The sequence below is a fragment of the Myodes glareolus genome, chromosome 20 (genome assembly GCF_982192425.1).
Source record: "Myodes glareolus chromosome 20, mMyoGla1.1, whole genome shotgun sequence".
NCBI lineage: Eukaryota > Metazoa > Chordata > Mammalia > Rodentia > Cricetidae > Myodes > Myodes glareolus.
The window spans coordinates 5,452,288-5,470,605 of record NC_142045.1 but is presented as its reverse complement, the minus strand read 5'-3'; the positions used below and the strand labels follow the sequence as shown (position 1 = coordinate 5,470,605).

General features: G+C 45.9%; 1 protein-coding gene across 2 annotated transcripts in view; it reads left to right on the top strand.

The window, feature by feature from the left end:
* Gatb (glutamyl-tRNA amidotransferase subunit B) overlaps positions 1-18,318 on the top strand; it is a 78,970-nt gene that overhangs the window by 44,096 nt on the left and 16,556 nt on the right. For both annotated transcript variants that reach the window (XM_048424736.3, XM_048424734.3), the window contains 4 exons: positions 778-862; positions 2,597-2,641; positions 4,219-4,408; positions 14,731-14,864. In XM_048424736.3, the coding sequence (XP_048280693.2) occupies positions 778-862; positions 2,597-2,641; positions 4,219-4,408; positions 14,731-14,864 (454 nt within the window). The remainder of the gene's footprint in view (positions 1-777; positions 863-2,596; positions 2,642-4,218; positions 4,409-14,730; positions 14,865-18,318) is intronic.

Sequence of the window (18,318 nt, the reverse complement as noted above, 5' to 3'; positions counted from 1 at the left end):
TGTTCAAGCAAAGCCTAGCGGAACCAAAGCTTTCCACAGTGGGCTTAATTCTTCAAGCCTACAATTTTCCCACCAGGTTTTTTCAAATCATGGTGGTCCTTTTAGCCATCATTTCATGTCAGTCAAGGAGAACATCTGGGTAAGAGAGGTGGGATTAAAAGGTGTGGCTTTAAGCAGGGAACACGGGGTGGGAGGTTGGGAAGGCTTCCTTTTGCAAAGGAGCCTAGCAGTTGTGCTGTGTCTCAGTCATGTTGGGCTGTGTTGATTGACACAGTTTGTTTAATCTGTTGGGTAATGAGGGCATGTGTTACGGAGCAGTGGTCACAGATATTCTGAAAATAAAATGAAAATTATTCTCTTTCCAAAAGTACACATACATTTCCATCCGTATTTTATGTATAAATTTTGAGGGTTATCAGGGTTCCTTGTGACCCATCTGCTGGTCCCAGGATAGGAATTCTAATAGGTCACTGTCCTGGAGCACAAGTCAGGAGTCCTACACAGGAGTCCCCGCCCTTCTACCAAGGTCTGTAGCTGTGCTAGGATGTTAATCTCTCTGAGCTGAGGTGTCTGAAAAAGAGAGAGGAGAAGGGAAGAGATGACCTTCTCAGGCCCTTCCCAGTTGTGAGAAGAAACTACAGCCCTCAAGGGAATGATCAGCATAAGCAATCTCCTTGACTTTTTTCACCTTTAACTTAAGGATTGAGGATGGTTTCTATTTATTACTTGAATGGATGAAAGGGATTAAAATTATACTAACTTGCTATTTTTTTATAGACTATGAAATTCAGAGACAAATCACTGAACTTGAGAATGGAGGTGAAGTTCTGAATGAAACTCGTTCCTTTGACTATAAGCTGGGGTGAGTCTGTGTTGATAAGCCTCTTACCACAGCTTCAGTTTCTCTGTAGCCGTAAGAGAGGAGACCACTGCACTGCGTAGGGTGAAACCTGGTCTTCTGGGACCATAGAGTTCAGCCGACCCAAGCTTACACCCAAGTGCTTAGACTCAGGCCCCAGGCTTCCCTTTGCTTCCCTTTGCTTCAATCTGTGAGACTTCTCACAGCCTAAGCTTGATGTAGAAAACGGCTAAGAGAGGTTGTACAGATGCTTTATCAGTTATGTTTCTGTTGCCATGGTAAAGCACTATGATCAAAAGCAGCCTATGGAAGAAAGAGTTTACTTTGGCGTGTGATTCCAAAGGCAGTACCCGTAACAGCAAGGGAGGCAGAACCTTAAGTGACTGGAGCGGGAAACCATGAGATCAAACCTTCAACCACAAACACGAACCAAAGAGAGCAAATTGGAAGTGGGGCAAAGCTGTGAACCACAAGTGACACCCTTCCTCCAGCAAGACTGCATTGCCCCCGAGACAGCACTGCCAGCTGGGGACCGAGTGTTCAAATTCCAGAGCCTCTGGGAGGCATTTCTCGTTCAAACCACCACATACACTCTTTCCGTGCTTGTTTAGATAACATGGGCCCTCATTTTTCTCAGTCTGAATTTTAAGATTTTGTACTTTAAGTAAAATACCAAAGAATGCTCACAAGTCCATAGAGGTTGTGTGTAAGCTGGCTGGGGTTGGGTTGGCAATAGAATGTGCACTGCCAATGCTTCAGAACCCAGGTTCAGTCCCTGTCTACACAGACACAAAATATTGAAGCAGTTGGCTTCTGTTTTTACAAAATTATCTTTATAAGCATTTTTCTTTGTTTATGTAAGATGGGAGAGCCCTAGGAGTTAGGAGGCCCATTCATTAGGATGGAAATAGAATCCTTTGGAAAACTGAAGACCTCGGGTTTGCCTGTCATTGACTGAGAACTCCCGATGCCAGGCAGCTGGTACTATAGCGAATGTTTGAGTTGGTCAACTTATAAAAAGTGTGAGTTCATTTTGCTCACGACTTCAAAGGTTTCGGACTGATTGATTTGGCCTTTGGTAGCATGTCATGTCCCAAACACAGGTTTGGCTAAACTCCTTACCTCATTGCCAATGTGCTGGCCAATCTCGATTGCTAGCTTGACTAGATTAGTGAAGAACACCTTTGGGTGTGTCTAATGTGTTTCCAGAGACCATTAGACCATTTGACCCTAGCTTGATGAATGATGAATCCCCTCATGGAGTCATATGATGGCATTATTAGGAGGACTAGGTCTCTGGGGGCGTGTCCTTGGGTATATATCTTACTCTCTCTGTTCCTGTATTTCCATTTTTTGTTTGCTTTGCCATACCTTTCCACCATGATGGACTAATATTTTTGAAGCTAAAAACTAAATAAGTACGTGTTTTCCCTTCTGAGTTGTTTCTACCAGGTATTTGGTAAGCCTGAAGAAAATAAGCACACTAGGAAACAAAATCAGACCAGCGTTCCGCAGCCTCCTCTGAGGGCATATTCTAATGGCCCAAAGGCCTTCCATTGGGCCATCTCTTTCGGACACTTCTAAGGTTTCTCCCTCTTCTTAATAGGACCAAACCTTTAACCCCAGCCTTTGCAGTAAATGCTTGCCCTCCAGCCCATACAGCGTCCCCTCTCTGCATGTGGTATAGCCAGTGTTGCATGCAGGGTTGACTTAGTGCTGCCTTTCCGACTGTTGCAGGTGCACCGTGCCAATGAGAGACAAAGAAGGCAAACAAGACTACAGGTGATTATTCCTCATGCACAATACCGACAGATATTTGGGAGTGTATTTCATATCCATTGGAAAACCAGCATGAGGATGCTGGAGAATGTGGGGAACTACTTGTTTTTATATGATAGAGATCAAGATTTCTTATTTAATGTTATATGTAAACTAGGAGAAGTGATATTTTCTAGACTTGGTAGGTGCAGAGTTCCTTGTTTAATAGGAAGTCAATTGCTGGGAGAGACCTTCATAGACTTCTGTAACAAAGATACTGTTGTTTAACTAAGGATGGCAGGTGAGGGAGGGTCTAGGCTTTCATTTGCTAGTAATTCTGGAATCTACTGAAATCCTTTGGAAGCATATGAAAAAGAGATCAGCCTGTCAGTGGACAGTTCCCTCAGACCTCAGATGATTCTATTTCATTGCGAAGATAAGCAAATTAGGGGCCACTAGTTCATCCGTAGAATACTCACCTATCATGTAAGAGGTTCTGGGTTCCGTTCTTAAACCGGAGGGACTGTTATGTAACAGAAGGCTTTCACTTAAATCAATAACAATAGACTTAAGATAGAGTGAACCTTTTACTTTTTCTCGCAGAGTTTAGCAGATTACAAAGCTGTTGGAACTCACATGGCTTTTCTTGGTGAAGCCTGGTGTACCGCCACTGCCACACTGCGATCGTTGCCTGCCATTTTCTTACGGTGATCTAGGTCCAGACTTTCCCACAGTACTTTCTTTATTCTCCCTGTTACTGCTCCCTATGGTTTCTTCCTGACCATGGAGAGCACCTTCTACCAAGTTAGACTGCAGCAAGTCTCCAGAAGCCTCCCTCTTGAGTTTGCCCTGGCTTTCAGAGGACAGAATAACCCATAGCTGAGACTTGGTCCTGCACTGAGGAATTACCTGCACCTCTAATCTAGCTCCTCCCTGCACTTATGGACCTGCCCTGCTTTTGCAGAAGTCCTTTGGCTCTGGGCAGAGGGAGAGCTGTGCTGGGGCAGAACAAAGGAGTGTTTTCCTTTGTAAGATGAGCGCGGTACTGGAGTCCATCTGATATTAACACCTGACCGTCTTTTGGAACAGCGTTGAATGGGAAGTGACGTCTCATGTATATCTCCCCCGTCTCCGGTCACTCAGTGTGGTTTACGGCACTGGTGACCCAGTGTTGCTGCTTATTGGTCACTGGGATCATAGTTTACGCTGGGCCTCATTCACTCACAGCTGTCCATAGAGGCCCAGGGTCCACCTCCTCACCTCTCTTACCACCCCACTGGCTTCCACAGTTTTAAAGTAGGGAAGTCATCTGTCCTCCTCACAAGGAAATTGTTCTCGTTTGTCCTTCGGTTTCCAGGCTGACACTTTCCTCACTAGTATAAGCCAGGATGCAGCTTGGTTCCATGTCACCCTCTCACCTGTCTTTATGCCTTCATGGTGAAGAACGGGTTTGCTGTGCAGTTTTTCACTGGGACATTCAGAAACCTTTGCAAGTATTCTGGCTTTGTACCTAAGCACAGAAGCATTCCCATCATTGTTGGATTTGCGGTTCTAATCAGTCCAGACGTCCAGAATCAGACCCATCTGTTCTCTTTGTTCAGGTTTATGCCAGAGCCCAACCTGCCTCCCTTGGTGCTCTACGACGCCACATCGCTGCCTTCAGACGCAGACTCCCAGCAGGTGATCAATATCGACCAGCTTCGGGACACACTCCCGGAGCTCCCCAGTGCAACCAGAGAGAGGCTTGTCCAGCAGTATGGGATGCTGCCAGAGCACAGCTTCGCATTGCTGGTAAGTGTCCATTGGGTTTGACATTAACCCCGCTCAGCAGACTGGAGGATCCTGCACTGTCAGGCCCATTTCTCCACTCCTTCTCCAGACACCTCTTAGAAGGGGAAGGCACAGCCCCTCACCTGCTGCCCTTGACAGTATGTACACACCCACCTGCAGGAGACAACCTTCAAGCTGTTCCCAGGACGAGTGTGTCTGCAGGACCAAAAAAAAAAAAAAAAAAAATCAATGTTTAAAGTTTCTAGATGTCTTAATAGTGTTGATCCATAACAGGATGTTAGGTTCCCAAAGCCAGAAAACATTTATCCTGTATAAAATGTTGCAAACCACTACACATCTCTGTCCCGTGAAGCTAGGGGATGCCTGGCCATCAGAGAATCTGATACCTGTGAGGGAGCGTGGGGTTTTCAATCCTTTCACTCTTGAGACTGTGGATGTCTTTGTCATGGCAACAGTAAAGTGAGGCAGCCTCAGTGGGGGTTGCATTCTGTCACAGCTGTCACCGTCTTGTCAGCAGGAGAAACCGGGAAGTCGCTTTGTTGATTTTGAGACAGGTCATCATGTAATCTAGACTGGCCTTGAACTCCTGTCATCTTCCAGAGCAACAAAACCTGTAGAAACTGGATTCTTGCTTTTTAAATGATCCAATAATAAGTATATGGGGTATTAGAATATATATATTCTATATACTTATATACTTAATAACCACAATATAGTGGTTTATAGTACACTAGGCAATCTACTCTTGGCTGAGTTGTTCTTAAAAAGCAACTCCCAACATTGTCACGCTTGGCCCCTGAAATGTGTCAGCCTCGCTTTTCTGGAAATAAGCTCTGTGTGTCTTGGTCTTCCCCAGGCCAAAACCCAGCAGGCCTTGACTGAGTGCTGTGAAGGACAGTAGCAAATGGGTGACTCTGTCTGAACAGTTCATGAACTGTGTAGGGAAAAGTAACTCTCCAGGGTAGCAGGCACCTTCAGAGTGTGTCCGTTTATTCCCGACACTATGGCTGATCAGCTCCCTGGGAGACTGCAGTAGATGAGCAGAGTGTAGAAGCCATAGGAGATGGTGAACAAGATGTTGGAACTTAGTACCTTTAAGACATAATATTTGTAGATGGAAGCTGATGCATTGGGTGACTTGTGAAACACAAAGAGAAGAGGGCCTGTCCTTGAGATTTCCAGGATGAATAAGAACCCGAGATTGGAACAGAGAATGATTCAGACAAATTGTTTCTCGAAATTAGGCAGCCTGAGCCCTTTATGACTCCATAATCATTGGAAGCTGAGTCACTCCTAACATTCCCGAAAATGATATGTTCATATTTTCCTGCCTTCATCAGAAACACAACAGATTGCTGAGAAGGGCAGATGCACAAATCTAATGAACCATCTTTCAATTTAAAGAGTGCCCAGGAGTATTCATTAAATAAATGGCAGTGGTAGAGGTGCGCTCTCAGGGCTTCCACTGCAGCTCAGAGCCCTTGGGCTTCTTATTTAATGATTAGTGCATGCGTACACCACCCCCACACACTCCCCACAAATAAAACCCTTCAGAATTTAACTCACTTCTAATTTATCTTGCCATTTTCCTTTGCACCAAACACTGAATTGTGTTTTGTTAGTATTATCTCTGACATTTACAGAACTTTTGCTAATACACCTTAGCATCTGCTGTCTTACCAAGCACATAGTATGCCTCGCTGCCTGGACAGACAGATGACTGAATGAAGGGGATACCGTTGTATTGCATGTGAACATCCTTAGAGAAGTAGTGTTCTGACAGTTTCCAAAGACCAGATACATAAACCACCCTTTGACAACCCAGCAAAACTGTGGGACTATGTGTGTGTCACTGCGTCTTTGGTGAGAAGACACAAGCGACTGCTTCGGTCGTGTCATGTCTCAGGTCACTTGGTCTCAGACGCTTAGTTCCAGCTTTGTTTCGTTAGCAGATTGTCCTGAGTCTGGTTTTCTCTCTTAGCTGTCCTGAGAATCCCCTCTCAAAAGAAAACCTGTGTGCTGATTTTCTCTACCCACATCCGAATCTTGACCCACTGAAGACTTCAGGTTATTTAGCTGACCTTCTTCCCTATCCTAGTCAAATTGGCTTACTTTCTAGTCTCATTTGTAAAGATTAATGTAGAAATGTGGAAGCTGAGACTTAGGGATTAGGGCCATGGAAACCAGAGATCCTGAAGAGCAGCTAGAATTAGTAGAGGTCTATGCTACGCATGTGCTTTTTTTTTTTTTTCCTAAAATGTTCTGGACTGATTTTCATGGGAACATCACTTCCTAGCTGGGAGTCTTGTCTTGTTCAGGGGACACAAGGGATGGCAGCCATTTCTGTAAGTTTAAAGGCGGTATACTTACAGCATGCTCTTCCTTACCGCATTTGCTCAGACAGCCCCCAAGGCAGGTGTAGCTGCTCGTCTGTTATATACGGGGAAAGGAACTTTTATACTCGTGTTGATTGCCTTTGTTTCATTAGTGGAGAAAATTGAGTTTTTACTTTTGCTAAAACTTGATGTTTAATACAGTCCCAGAATAGTTTTTATGAAGTTCAATCAGAAAGTACATGTTCATTGAAAGCTTTAAGCCAATCTTGTTGGATTTGAAGATGCTAGAAATAAACATAAGTTTTGTCTACTAAATTTTGTGAAAATCAGTCAGCTGCAATGGAAAATGAACAGCACCAGTCATGCTGATTTTTCCAAGTGAAAAAATTAGGTCAGAGAGATAACATGAGCTGTCTTCTGCATCTTTGTTTATGTTGTATCTTAAACTTCCTGTTGGAGATACATGGGTCCTTTGGTCTGAGTTATTGGGGGCAGTTTGTAGTGATTGTGGAGGTGCTTCCCTGAGGCCCTGTATTATTGAGCCTGGTTCATTCTGGGCACCCAGTCAGGACGTGCTGTGAGCTCTCATGCAGCTGGCCGTGCATGTGAACAACACAGAGAGATGACTCACCCCACAGAACCGCAGTAGAGGAGCAGCAGGTGCCGCAGCCCTGGGCCAGGGTCTTGGGAGGGCTGCGGCACCTGCTGGTGTCCTGTCCCTTTGTACAGACTCCTGCTTGGCCTGTTACTCTCCACACTTTGAGTAGTCCCATCCACATCCGACACAGGCAGTCAGTCAGAACTCCCCCAGAGGAGGGGATGGCATTAGCAGAATCTTCACTGAATCCAAAAATTCTAAAGAGTTAAGGCAACTTCAGAGTGTGCTTCCAGGGAAAAGAGTGTTGGTATCAGGCAACATGCAGACATGGCACAGTGGGAACCATGCAGAGCGGGAGTTTATAAAAGTCCAGTCTGGCCTCCATGAATCTGTAGACAAATATGATGTCACCCTCACCTACCCAATTAGTAACCGGTGCTACCATTTATGTGTGTCAGGCTTTGTATTCAGCCTCCTCAAGACTTGTATCTGACTGGACAGCTTCCTTTACTCTAGCTGGTCCTTCTCCATTGAAAGTAATAATCCTTTGATTCTGACATCATAGAAAAGGTTAATATGTCTCCCAAGGACAGAGAAACAAAGTATCAGTTAATTGGTAAATGAGCTGGTTTTGAAGCTTTTTCTTTAGATCTTTTGTAAGCTAGAAAGGGCCTGGTTTGCTTTCTGGATGGATTGCCCATAAACCTGCCCCCATGACAAATTTCTGTACGTCCCATATGTGGTATGCTTTAAAGCTAATAGTTTGAAATCGTATCTGGAACCACAATGACTGGCTTTAGACTGTCCAGGCTCTCCTGGTGCAAAGTCGTCATCTTTAACTACTGCTGAAGAAAATCCATTTGGTCAGCTTAGTAACACACCATATTTCAGCTCTACACAGTTTTTAAAATTGATTTTATTCTTCATTTTCTAAATTGCATCCTGACTTGCCAGCTTAAGGGTACTTTACAATTACTCCATGCTCTGGAGAAAAAAAAAAATTACCAAAATTTTCTTCTGGTAATTTAGAGTAGACAGATCTTCTGCAAAACACAGCTTCATTCCTTTCCAACACACGTGGCAAAGGGACTTCAAGGAAGGGTGTTCTGGGCTCCAAGGCATTTGACCTTTGTCTGCTGAGAAAAAGGTACAGGAAGTGGGGCGTCCTAGTCCCGATTTGGGGGCCCTCAAAGGCCTAGGACTCAGTCCTGATCGTTTATTTCCTGTTTGTGGCACGATATATTTTGAGGAACAAATAAAAAGATTTTATTTCAGGCTTGAGGCAAGCAAAGCTTGGAGGAGATGTGTATCTGTGCTGCTCCATGCTGCCTGTACCCCAGCACAGAGCTTCTGAGCGACGCAGGTCTCTGCGTTGGACGAGCTGGGATGCGTCTGCAGATGCAGTGCCTGCTGCCGCTCTGCTGTTGACACTTATGACCGTCATTGCTTATATTTTGATTATTCAAGAGAGATGTGTGTTCCCAAACTGATGTCCCACAAATTCCGTCTTAGTCTAAATTCATCTCCAAGAGCCAAAGTGAGTTTTACGTTAGTTAAAGGCCCTCTGCACAGAGCTGCTGTTGGGTTCAGCTTAGCATATGTGCACTTCCAGACTTTTCTGGGAGCACAGCACAGGTGACGTGGTTGAGAGTTTCGCTCAGGTTTTAGGAGCAGCCCTGGGTAGGACTTGTGAGGACCAGAAGAGAAGGCAGAGCTGCAGTTAGTGGTCTCCCTCAGAAGAGCTGGCGGGCACATCCAGGGCTCATGGCTGATGTGGAGCAGCTGGGGCAGTGGTTCTGAGCACTCTGGCTTCCATCCGTCCGTCTTCCCAGAGAGAGTCCTGTTTCCTAGGCCAGCCTCACACTGCCAGGTTGCTTGTTTTCCCCTGGAGAAACCTCGTGTGTAATTTTGTCACTCGCAGGAGCTTTCACCGATGATTGTCACCCAGAGACAAGCATGTTCACATCACAAACGTGAGCCACTACCACCTGAACGTTCCACTCCCCCATCTTACCATGCAATTTCTACTTTCTGGCCTAAAAGTATTGCTGTTATAGCCCATTTTACTTCATCTCCACCCCTAACACTAGCATTTGGTGTTATTCTATGATTTATAGAGTTGTTGGATTTGAGTTTTGTTTTTCACACTTTGTAAGAAAGACCAGAGCCACTAGTATAAACTAGAATCTCAGAATTGCAGGTGATGTGCCTTAAACATCTGCACAGATGTTCAGAGCTCTGCTCCTCACATCCTTGTCACCAGGGCTCAAAGTCCGCTTTGAACTCCACACAGTGCACAGTGGAAGAAACCATTGCTGCTCATGTAGCCCAGGGGCAGGGCCTCCTTGGTAGCTGACTGGCTGCTATCAACTGTGACCTACAGACCCACCCCTTGACTTCCCTGTGGTAGGGGTTGAGTGTGCTTAGTATCCAAACTGATGAAAGAAAATGGAGTACTTAAAAACAGTATAGGTCAGGGCCTTGGTGAGCGCCTCATCCCTTCTATAGTTGAGGGGAGGGAGGTGTTGCAAAAGAGGCACATGGGATTTCTGCATTGTCCTCTAGAGTCCAGGGTGGAATGAATGGTGTGTTCCACTGTCTTCCCTCCTGATCTGGGGATTGATGTGTTGTGCCCCACGTCTTGGGCATACCTTTGCTAGGCAGATAGTAACCTCACTGCTTCCTTCTTCTAGTTCCTAAGCCAACTGGTTGGGGTATCTGTGACATTTTAATATTGGGAATCACTGAGCAGCTGGCGGACATAAAATAATAGAAATTCCGGAAACATCTGTTCTTAGCTGAGGCTTCCATTGTGCCTGCATTGATAGGTGTTCATTTTCAATCCCCAGAAAGGCAGCAGACATGCCTCCACCCTCCAGAGCCGGAGAGCCCACCCTGCACTCCCACCCTGCAGCCCTCTGCTGCTGTCTGGCTGGGTGACCTCATGAACAGAAGTTTCTCAGTGCCTTCATCTGCAAGGCCCTGATCCTGTGCCCACGGCTCACTCACTTGGGAGTGAATAAAACCACACAGGAAGTGTAGTAGTACCTTTTCACCAGGAGCGCCAGGCTGCAGATAATGACAAGGACACTTGTTATTAATATGAAAGTTTGGTCTTTGCTTAGGCTTGACTCAGCTACCTCTTATACTTAAATTAACCATTTATGTTAATCTACATTCTGACACGTGGTGTTACCTCATCTCCGTACTGCCCATTTCCTTCCTCCAAGTCTGTTGTCTCTGCCTTTCTTCTTCCCAGAGTTATCTCTCTGCCCAGAGGTCCTGCCTATCCAGCTATTGGCCGTTCAGCTTTCTATTACACCAGTCACAGCAATCCATCTTCACGCACCATGTACAAATATCCCACAGCAGGAAGCATGAACCTGAGGGCACTTGCATTATTGTCATTAGCAGTAGCAGCCATATGCAGCTGCGCAAAGCACCACTGCTGTTATCTGTGTCTAACAAGAGCAGTAGTTATGTCCCGCCTAATCCATGTTCTCAAGGTTTGAGTTACATTCAGCTGTGCTCCAAACATATATGGCAAATGGGAAATCCTAAAAAAAAGTTTTTTTTTAAGTTAAAAAAAAACTTTTATCACAGTATGTTATGGCTATTCTGTTTTGTTGTTAGTTGCTTGCTGCATCTAATTTGTAAATTAGGCATCATGGGTATATGTGTTTAAGAAAAACCACAGGGGTTAGCACTGCCTGAGGTTTCAGATATCCCCCGTGGTCTTGATGAACTGAAGCACAAATCCCATATTTAGGAAATACTCTTGAGAGCCTTTGACCAGCCTTGAATTGCTAATCCCAGGTCCCAAAAGGCAGCCAAGGACACTCCCTGTCCCAAAAACAGCTGCTCTTCAGCTAGTGTCTCCTGGGCCTTTTTCCTGCGTACCACTGGGCAGCTGTCTGGATCGTGTTTCATTCAACCTATAAATACAGCCTAGCCTCGTTTCTGGACCAGAATCAGGGTCACAGGGTCTGTGACTTAGAGCAAGACATAGAATTAAGAGATTAGTCCCCACCCTGTTTTACTTGGATGGTCTTCCAGTGTCTTATTATGGCTGAAGGGAGAGTACAAGAGATGGTGTAGGAGAATGTTGCTCGCAGAGCCTAGTGCAAGGGCAAACTGAGGCTTCTCCCCAGAGCAGCAGTGAGGGCAAGGTTACCTCTCATCAGCATTGGTTAACTGGCAAATCCATCAGTAATTGAGGGTTCCTATTAGTGTCTAAGCAACTGACCTGACATTAACTCTGTGTGTAATTGAAGGCTTTGAGAAATGAAATAAAAAGTGGCAAAGATGTTTTGCAGTCAAAGAACTGTATGGCTGCGTGGTGTTATACATAAGACAGGATCTATGTTCCTTGCTGCTTCAGCCATCTCTGAAGGAACAGTTGGAGTCACATCCACCAGGAGACTTGGCTTGCTGTGTGGCTGGGTTTTGTTGTTTGGGGAAGATATTAAAGGCCTAATGCAGTAACCTTGTTATACTGCTCTCAATATGATTTTTGTGTAAGAGAATTACCAGTCCACTGTTTTCCTGACAAAACCAGATGGCTGAGCTGCCATGTTCATCAGAGACTTCAGAGATTTGTGCCAAGCTTATTAGCATTTGCCAATCTTGTGGGACTAAGAAAACTGTGAAAAGCAGCAGGTGTGTGTGTGTGTGTGTGTGTATGTGTGTGTGTTGGGAAGTGTGTTGGGAAGTGAACTGCTGTTTTAAGGAGCAGAGCAGGCAGTCCCTATGCAGTGCTAAGTGATCAGTAATTCCCCAGGCCGCAGTAGCAGCCGCCTCCTGCAGCCGCACTCTTTGTAGCTAACTCTGTTGCATTGCAGGTTTCACATCCTCTTCAAGTTCTGCAGTGAAACCCTGTGTCCCCTGTGAGGTAGAGGTCCAGCGCAGAGAGGCTTCCTGATAGCACTGGTAGAAGACAAATGGAAAACTGGCTCACAGTGCTCTCTGTCCAGTAATAGAACCACCGAACCACCGAAGGGTGGAGGGTGTTCACCACACCCAGTCACTCCACCAAGCCAATAGAACCACCGAAGGGTGGAGGGTGTTCACCACACCCAGTCACTCCACCAAGCCAATAGAACCACCGAAGGGTGGAGGGTGTTCACCACACCCAGTCACTCCACCAAGCCAATAGAACCACCGAAGGGTGGAGGGTGTTCACCACACCCAGTCACTCCACCAGGCCAATAGAACCACCGAAGGGTGGAGGGTGTTCACCACACCCAGTCACTCCACCAAGCCAATAGAACCACCGAAGGGTGGAGGGTGTTCACCACACCCAGTCACTCCACCAGGCCAATAGAACCACCGAAGGGTGGAGGGTGTTCACCACACCCAGTCACTCCACCAGGCCAATAGAACCACCGAAGGGTGGAGGGTGTTCACCACACCCAGTCACTCCACCAGGCCAATAGAACCACCGAAGGGTGGAGGGTGTTCACCACACCCAGTCACTCCACCAGGCCAATAGAACCACCGAAGGGTGGAGGGTGTTCACCACACCCAGTCACTCCACCAGGCCAATAGAACCACCGAAGGGTGGAGGGTGTTCACCACACCCAGTCACTCCACCAGGCCAATAGACTCACCCAAGGGTGGAGGGTGTTCATCACACCCAGTCACTCCTCCAAACCTGCAAGCCTGAATGCATGATTCCTAGGTGGGGTTTGTAGCGCTGTCCTCGCAAGGCTCCTGGCAGCTGACTCCTGGTGGCCAGCCTGTCTGTGTGAGAACAAAAAGAATCCTGCCTCCCCCGTGTGGGCTGCATCGCCCTTTTTTCCTTCCCCATTGACTCCTGAACCAGTGGAGAAGTTTGAAGACTTTCCAGAAGTTAAGCAACACTTGCTCTTTAAATTTATCTGTAGGCAAGTCAGGGCTGCTGAGGTGGCCTTCGCCCTAGTTTAGCATGAGCAGAATAATAGCGATAGCTCACAAGGAGATGTAAGCAATGATTGTGGGATTATTCAGTAGGCTTGTCACCAGAGAATTTATCTGAAAAGCCATGCAGGTACTTTTTATTATGGATTTCTACCTTAGCAGCAGTATGCCTGTATACATACTAAAACTTGTACAGTAGCTAAAGTTTCAGTGTATTTTTGTTAGTATATCTTGTTTCTTCTTAGTATCTTGTTTTTCTAGAAGGTTCTTTTGCTTAATGAAGGATTCTAAGAAAGGGGGAAAGGTTGGAGGTTTAGCTGCAGAGTGAACATAAGAAGAATATTTTGAGGATAATGTCTAATTTGGATTTTAGTGGGTAAGGAAAATATACTGCTTAAAAATATACTGTCTGGGGACCAGAGAGATGGCTCAGTGGTTAAAAGTGCATTCTGTTCTTGCAGAAGACCTGAGGTCACTTTCCACAACTCAGTTTGGAATAACCGTCTATATAACCCCGGCTCCAGGGAATACATCACCTCTGACTTCTTTGCATACACACACACACACACACACACACACGCACACACACACACACGACTTAAACCTTTAAAATATGCCATTTGCATTTGGAGATTTAAGCTTTTACTAAAAATAGAGCATATTTGTATTTTTCTTACAGAAACTCCAGGGCTAGCCCTGTCACTCTGAGTTGATGAGTAGTTACAATGTAATGAGTGTCCTGGCTACTCGCTGGCGCAATTCCGGCGGTCCCTAATACTTAAAGGAGAATGCAGCAGGAAAAGGATGGTGTGGTGTACAGTAGGCACAACATGGTTTTGGCTGTACTTAACAGAATGAACAGGATCAGGGTGGCCCTAACTCATGCTGCCATCCAGAGGGGGACAAACAGTAAAGCCCATGAAACAAGTCTACTCATTGAGCCAACCTAGCTAAATATCTCCTAGAGCAGGGGGAGAGGTAAGACCACCATACCAGCCGGGCTCAGGAGGCCTGGAAGCCAGAGGCTTCCTCTGCCCACTGTGGAGCTAGTTTCACTGGGTCACATGTATACATCTCCTTGCTTGATTTGGAACATTCCAGCACCATTGCCTCCCGGGACAACATGAAGAATACATGTGGTTATGCTTCACTTGTTACCTTTCTGCCAGTGGACATCAGGATGTCCAGAAGGGGACAGGACAGGAGAGAGAAAGGGCACCAAAGTGGCAGAGGCAAGTGTGGAGGACAGTGGATTTCACTATCCTCGGGCCCCTGAAACTGGTACTAGTTTATATAGTACTAGGAATATGTATATATTCCTTTGGGAAAAATACTATGTAGATTCAGAGTGGCTGTAGAGGCCGTGGTATCCAACTGTCTGCTTTTAGTTTGGCGAGGAGATGTACGTATCTATCTCTATATGGATGTATTACTTATGTGCGCGCACAAATACACACACGTATATATGTGTAATTTTTTTTTTTTAACAGAATGAAGTTGGCCTCCTGGAGTTCTTCCAAAATGTGATAAAAGAAACTAGGGCAGAGCCAAAAAAGGTGACTAACTGGGTCCTGAACACTTTTCTGTACTATTTAAAGCAACAGAATCTTGCAGTCAGTGAGAGGTGAGTGAGGTCTGGGGATTTCTTTCTTTCTGTATCATGAACTCTGTGTCCAGAGGCAGTTGAAATAGGGCAGGGTGAATTCTTTACTCTGCCTGTTCTCCCTTAGGGTCCCCTAACAAGACAACAAACAGCCCCTTTGTGTTCCACATTCTAAAAATATTATCCAGCCTATCTGAAAATTCATCCTGTGCTCAAATCTCTGGAAGTGCACAGTCTGTGGTACTGTGCTAGGGCTTAGCAGCTGGAGGAAGAACAAGAGGAGAAATGGGCTCACTTGTGGCCCATACAAGGCCACAAGAAAGCATCCACCTCCTCAGTCTGATCCTGCTATCCCAGAGGCATGCATGTGGCCTGGGAAGCACAGAACTGGAGCCTATGTGGGGTGCAGGGAAATCCTCAGGAAGTCATTCAAGATCCAAGCCCTGAAGAACTTTGGGTTTGCTGAGTGGGTGAGGGTATGGAGTACAAACATCTAGAAGTTCCATGGTCAGACAAGCAGCCAGCCACGGGAGCTCAGAAAGCCCAAAGGCTCCGGGGTATTGAGATAGGCAGGCTGGAAAGGTAGGTGACAGACTGGAGCGATGGCCAGGAGCCACCCCGAAGGATTTCAGGTCAAACTGTGGGTCTCAGGGCTACTCCTACTTCATGGCGTGTATTAATAGCTTGGGCAGTTATAGCAAAGTATCCAAGATGGATCCCTTAAATAGACTTTGATTTCTCACAATTCAGGCGGCCGTCAGTCTGCTGCATCCTCACGTGGTGGGGTGTTTGAGAAAGAAGAGAAGGTTCTCTGGTCTCTTCTCATAAGGTTCCTAATCCCATTGTGGTACCCTCCCTTGTGACTTCATCCAACCCCAGGCACTCCCCGAAGTTTCCACCATCCTAATCCATCATATCAGATGGTCACAGCTTCAGCATGTATATTATGGGGTGGGCACAGTTGAGCCGTAGCTGAAATCTCTTGACCATGTTGATGGTTGCAGTTTGTGGAGCTCCTTAAATGTCATCTTGGAAGAGAACTTTGGTATCTCAGATTCAGCTCTTCTGTTAAGCAGATGGGGCAACTGAGGCTGTATGAAGTCAGATGACCTCCCTCAGATGGTTCAGCAGGCAAGACCCTGCTCTGTTCAGTGTCCTTATGCTGGTTGGTCACCCTGACTCTCCACTCAGTGTCTGTGAATTGGAGGTTTGCTGAGTAGCCTATTTTTTTGTGTCTCTCTTTCTTTTTTATGTTGTATACAGATTGATTTTTGCACAGTCAGTTATTTCAACAAAATGTCTTCAGTGTGGTATGAAGATTGAGCCGATGAGTCTGGACAGCATGCATATGTCTAGAAACTTGCCCTGATCACACATTTTCACATATCCTTCCCCTGACCCTCCGAACTCTTACTGGCCCTAGTGTAACGTGTTTACAGGATCCTTAGTAGACTTTCTGAACAGCCTTCTCAACAGCTTCTGCCATAACAGGGAAATTAGCCTGTTAAGTTAACGTGGATCATCTAGTGCTCCCTCAGAAGGGTTCAGAAGCACTAGCATATAGTGAATGCTTCGAGGTATTCCAATCCAAGTATAAGTGTACTGAGTCATCCCAGATCACATGAAGAGACCAGAGACCCACAGTTCAAAGGACTTTTAGCCTGATGGGTGCCTTCGTCCTTTTCTGTTGTCAGCACAGACCAGGGACCGTGGACAGCAAAGGGAATTATGCTGGCTCACAGTTCTGATCCAAGGTTGAGTGCCTGTATCTGTTGATAGATGGGCTTGCTGGCAGAATCCCACTGCCTCACAGGGCTTCATCGCTTGGTGAGAGACAAAGAACATGAAGGAGACCAAGCTGGCTCTTGGATAGTCAGCTCCAGGCCCGCTCATGGTTCAGAGAGGACGCAACAATCAGAGAAGGCCTGAGCGCAAATGAATCTCTCACTCCTTGTTTTTAATCAGTTCCTTTACTGCCCTGCTTCTACTCTAATTCTGTCCTACTTCTGCTTCCTCCCAGCCTATTCTAGCTTCTTCTTTCTAGCCTAAAAACTCTTTTTCTCCAGGGAGCCTTGCTGCCATAAAGAAATTACAATAGTTATTGCTCATTGGTCAAAAGCACATTCCTAGGGTAAGCAGTTAGGAGTTGAGCCGTTGCCATGGCAACAGGCAACACAAGGGTTTCAGGAGTAAAACTGTAACCAGACGGGTGGGGGTAAGCAGTCCCCAGTGACAAACTTTGAGCAGACTGGAAGGTGAAGAATTGGCAAGCTCTTCTTAAGGTGCTTTGTGTAGCAACCTAGGTTGGACATCTGCACCTCTGACCTTGTTCACAGCTGCAAAGTTCCAAACTCACGATCTGTTTAGAAAAAGCCTTTAGTCTAGTTTGAACTTGCTTTGAGGTAATTGTGTGCAGTTAGTCTGAGCAAAAGAGCAAGACAGGCTTTTAAGTGTCCACAGTCCTTGTGGGACAAACAGATTCAGTTATGAACCATGTCCCAGTATATATTATATATCAAAACTATATAGCTAAATGAGAAGTCATCTTCCTGACCATCCACAGATATATGTACCAAGAAGATTGAGATGTAATCATGAGATTACATATACACATCACATGAGATTACACACTATACTACAATGCAGGTACTGGGGAGACACCAAGATGCTTTAGTTAAAGTGAACGACAGTTTCCAGAGTTGATGGTCCTGAAGCAGGATTAATCTTCATCACAGTCATTCCTCTGGTGGGTTGACATCTGGTTTATCAGTTACCAAATGCTGTATATTTCCATGGACACTGGGAACCAAGGAAGTGAGCACTAAACTGGCAGGGTAAATAGGCAAGGAGTAGAAGAGGGATGCCAGGAAGAAAGAAGAAAGACCCAAGAAGCCCTGGATAAGGGCTTTTCTCAGGGCTGTAGCTGGAGTCGGGGTCCAGGGTACATGAGGAAGGAAAGCGGGGTTCTTAGCAGCTAGTGAGGGTGTGGTTTTTCAGAGAACTCTTTAGGGGTAGAGTACAATCCCAATACATGTGCTCACAGAGGGCCAGTGGTAACAAACATAGGTTTATTCATTTAACCAGTTATTTACTTGCAAAAGTTACCAAGCCAATCCGGACAAGTAGCTGCAGGGTCAGTTGGGATGTTTCCCAGTAGGGAAGGTTTGAGCAGGTACAAGGGACAAGATTAAAGCTGCCTGAAAAGGGAGTGAGAATCCTGGGAAGATTTGGGGGAAGTGCTGTGTGCAGGGCTGGTGGGAGTGGCTAGGTGCAATGGGAAGAGGAAAGAGCATCTGGAAAACTCTGCACTTCTCAGCTGGCATTCCTAGGAAATAGCTAAGGATTTGTCCTGCGTCTGAGACCCTGGAGAATATTAGGAGTGGGGGGTACCCGTCGGGCCCCAGAAAATAAGAGAACAAAAGAATCAATGAACAGCAAGTGCCACCTGGAGGTCCAGACTTCTGCATCGTCCAGG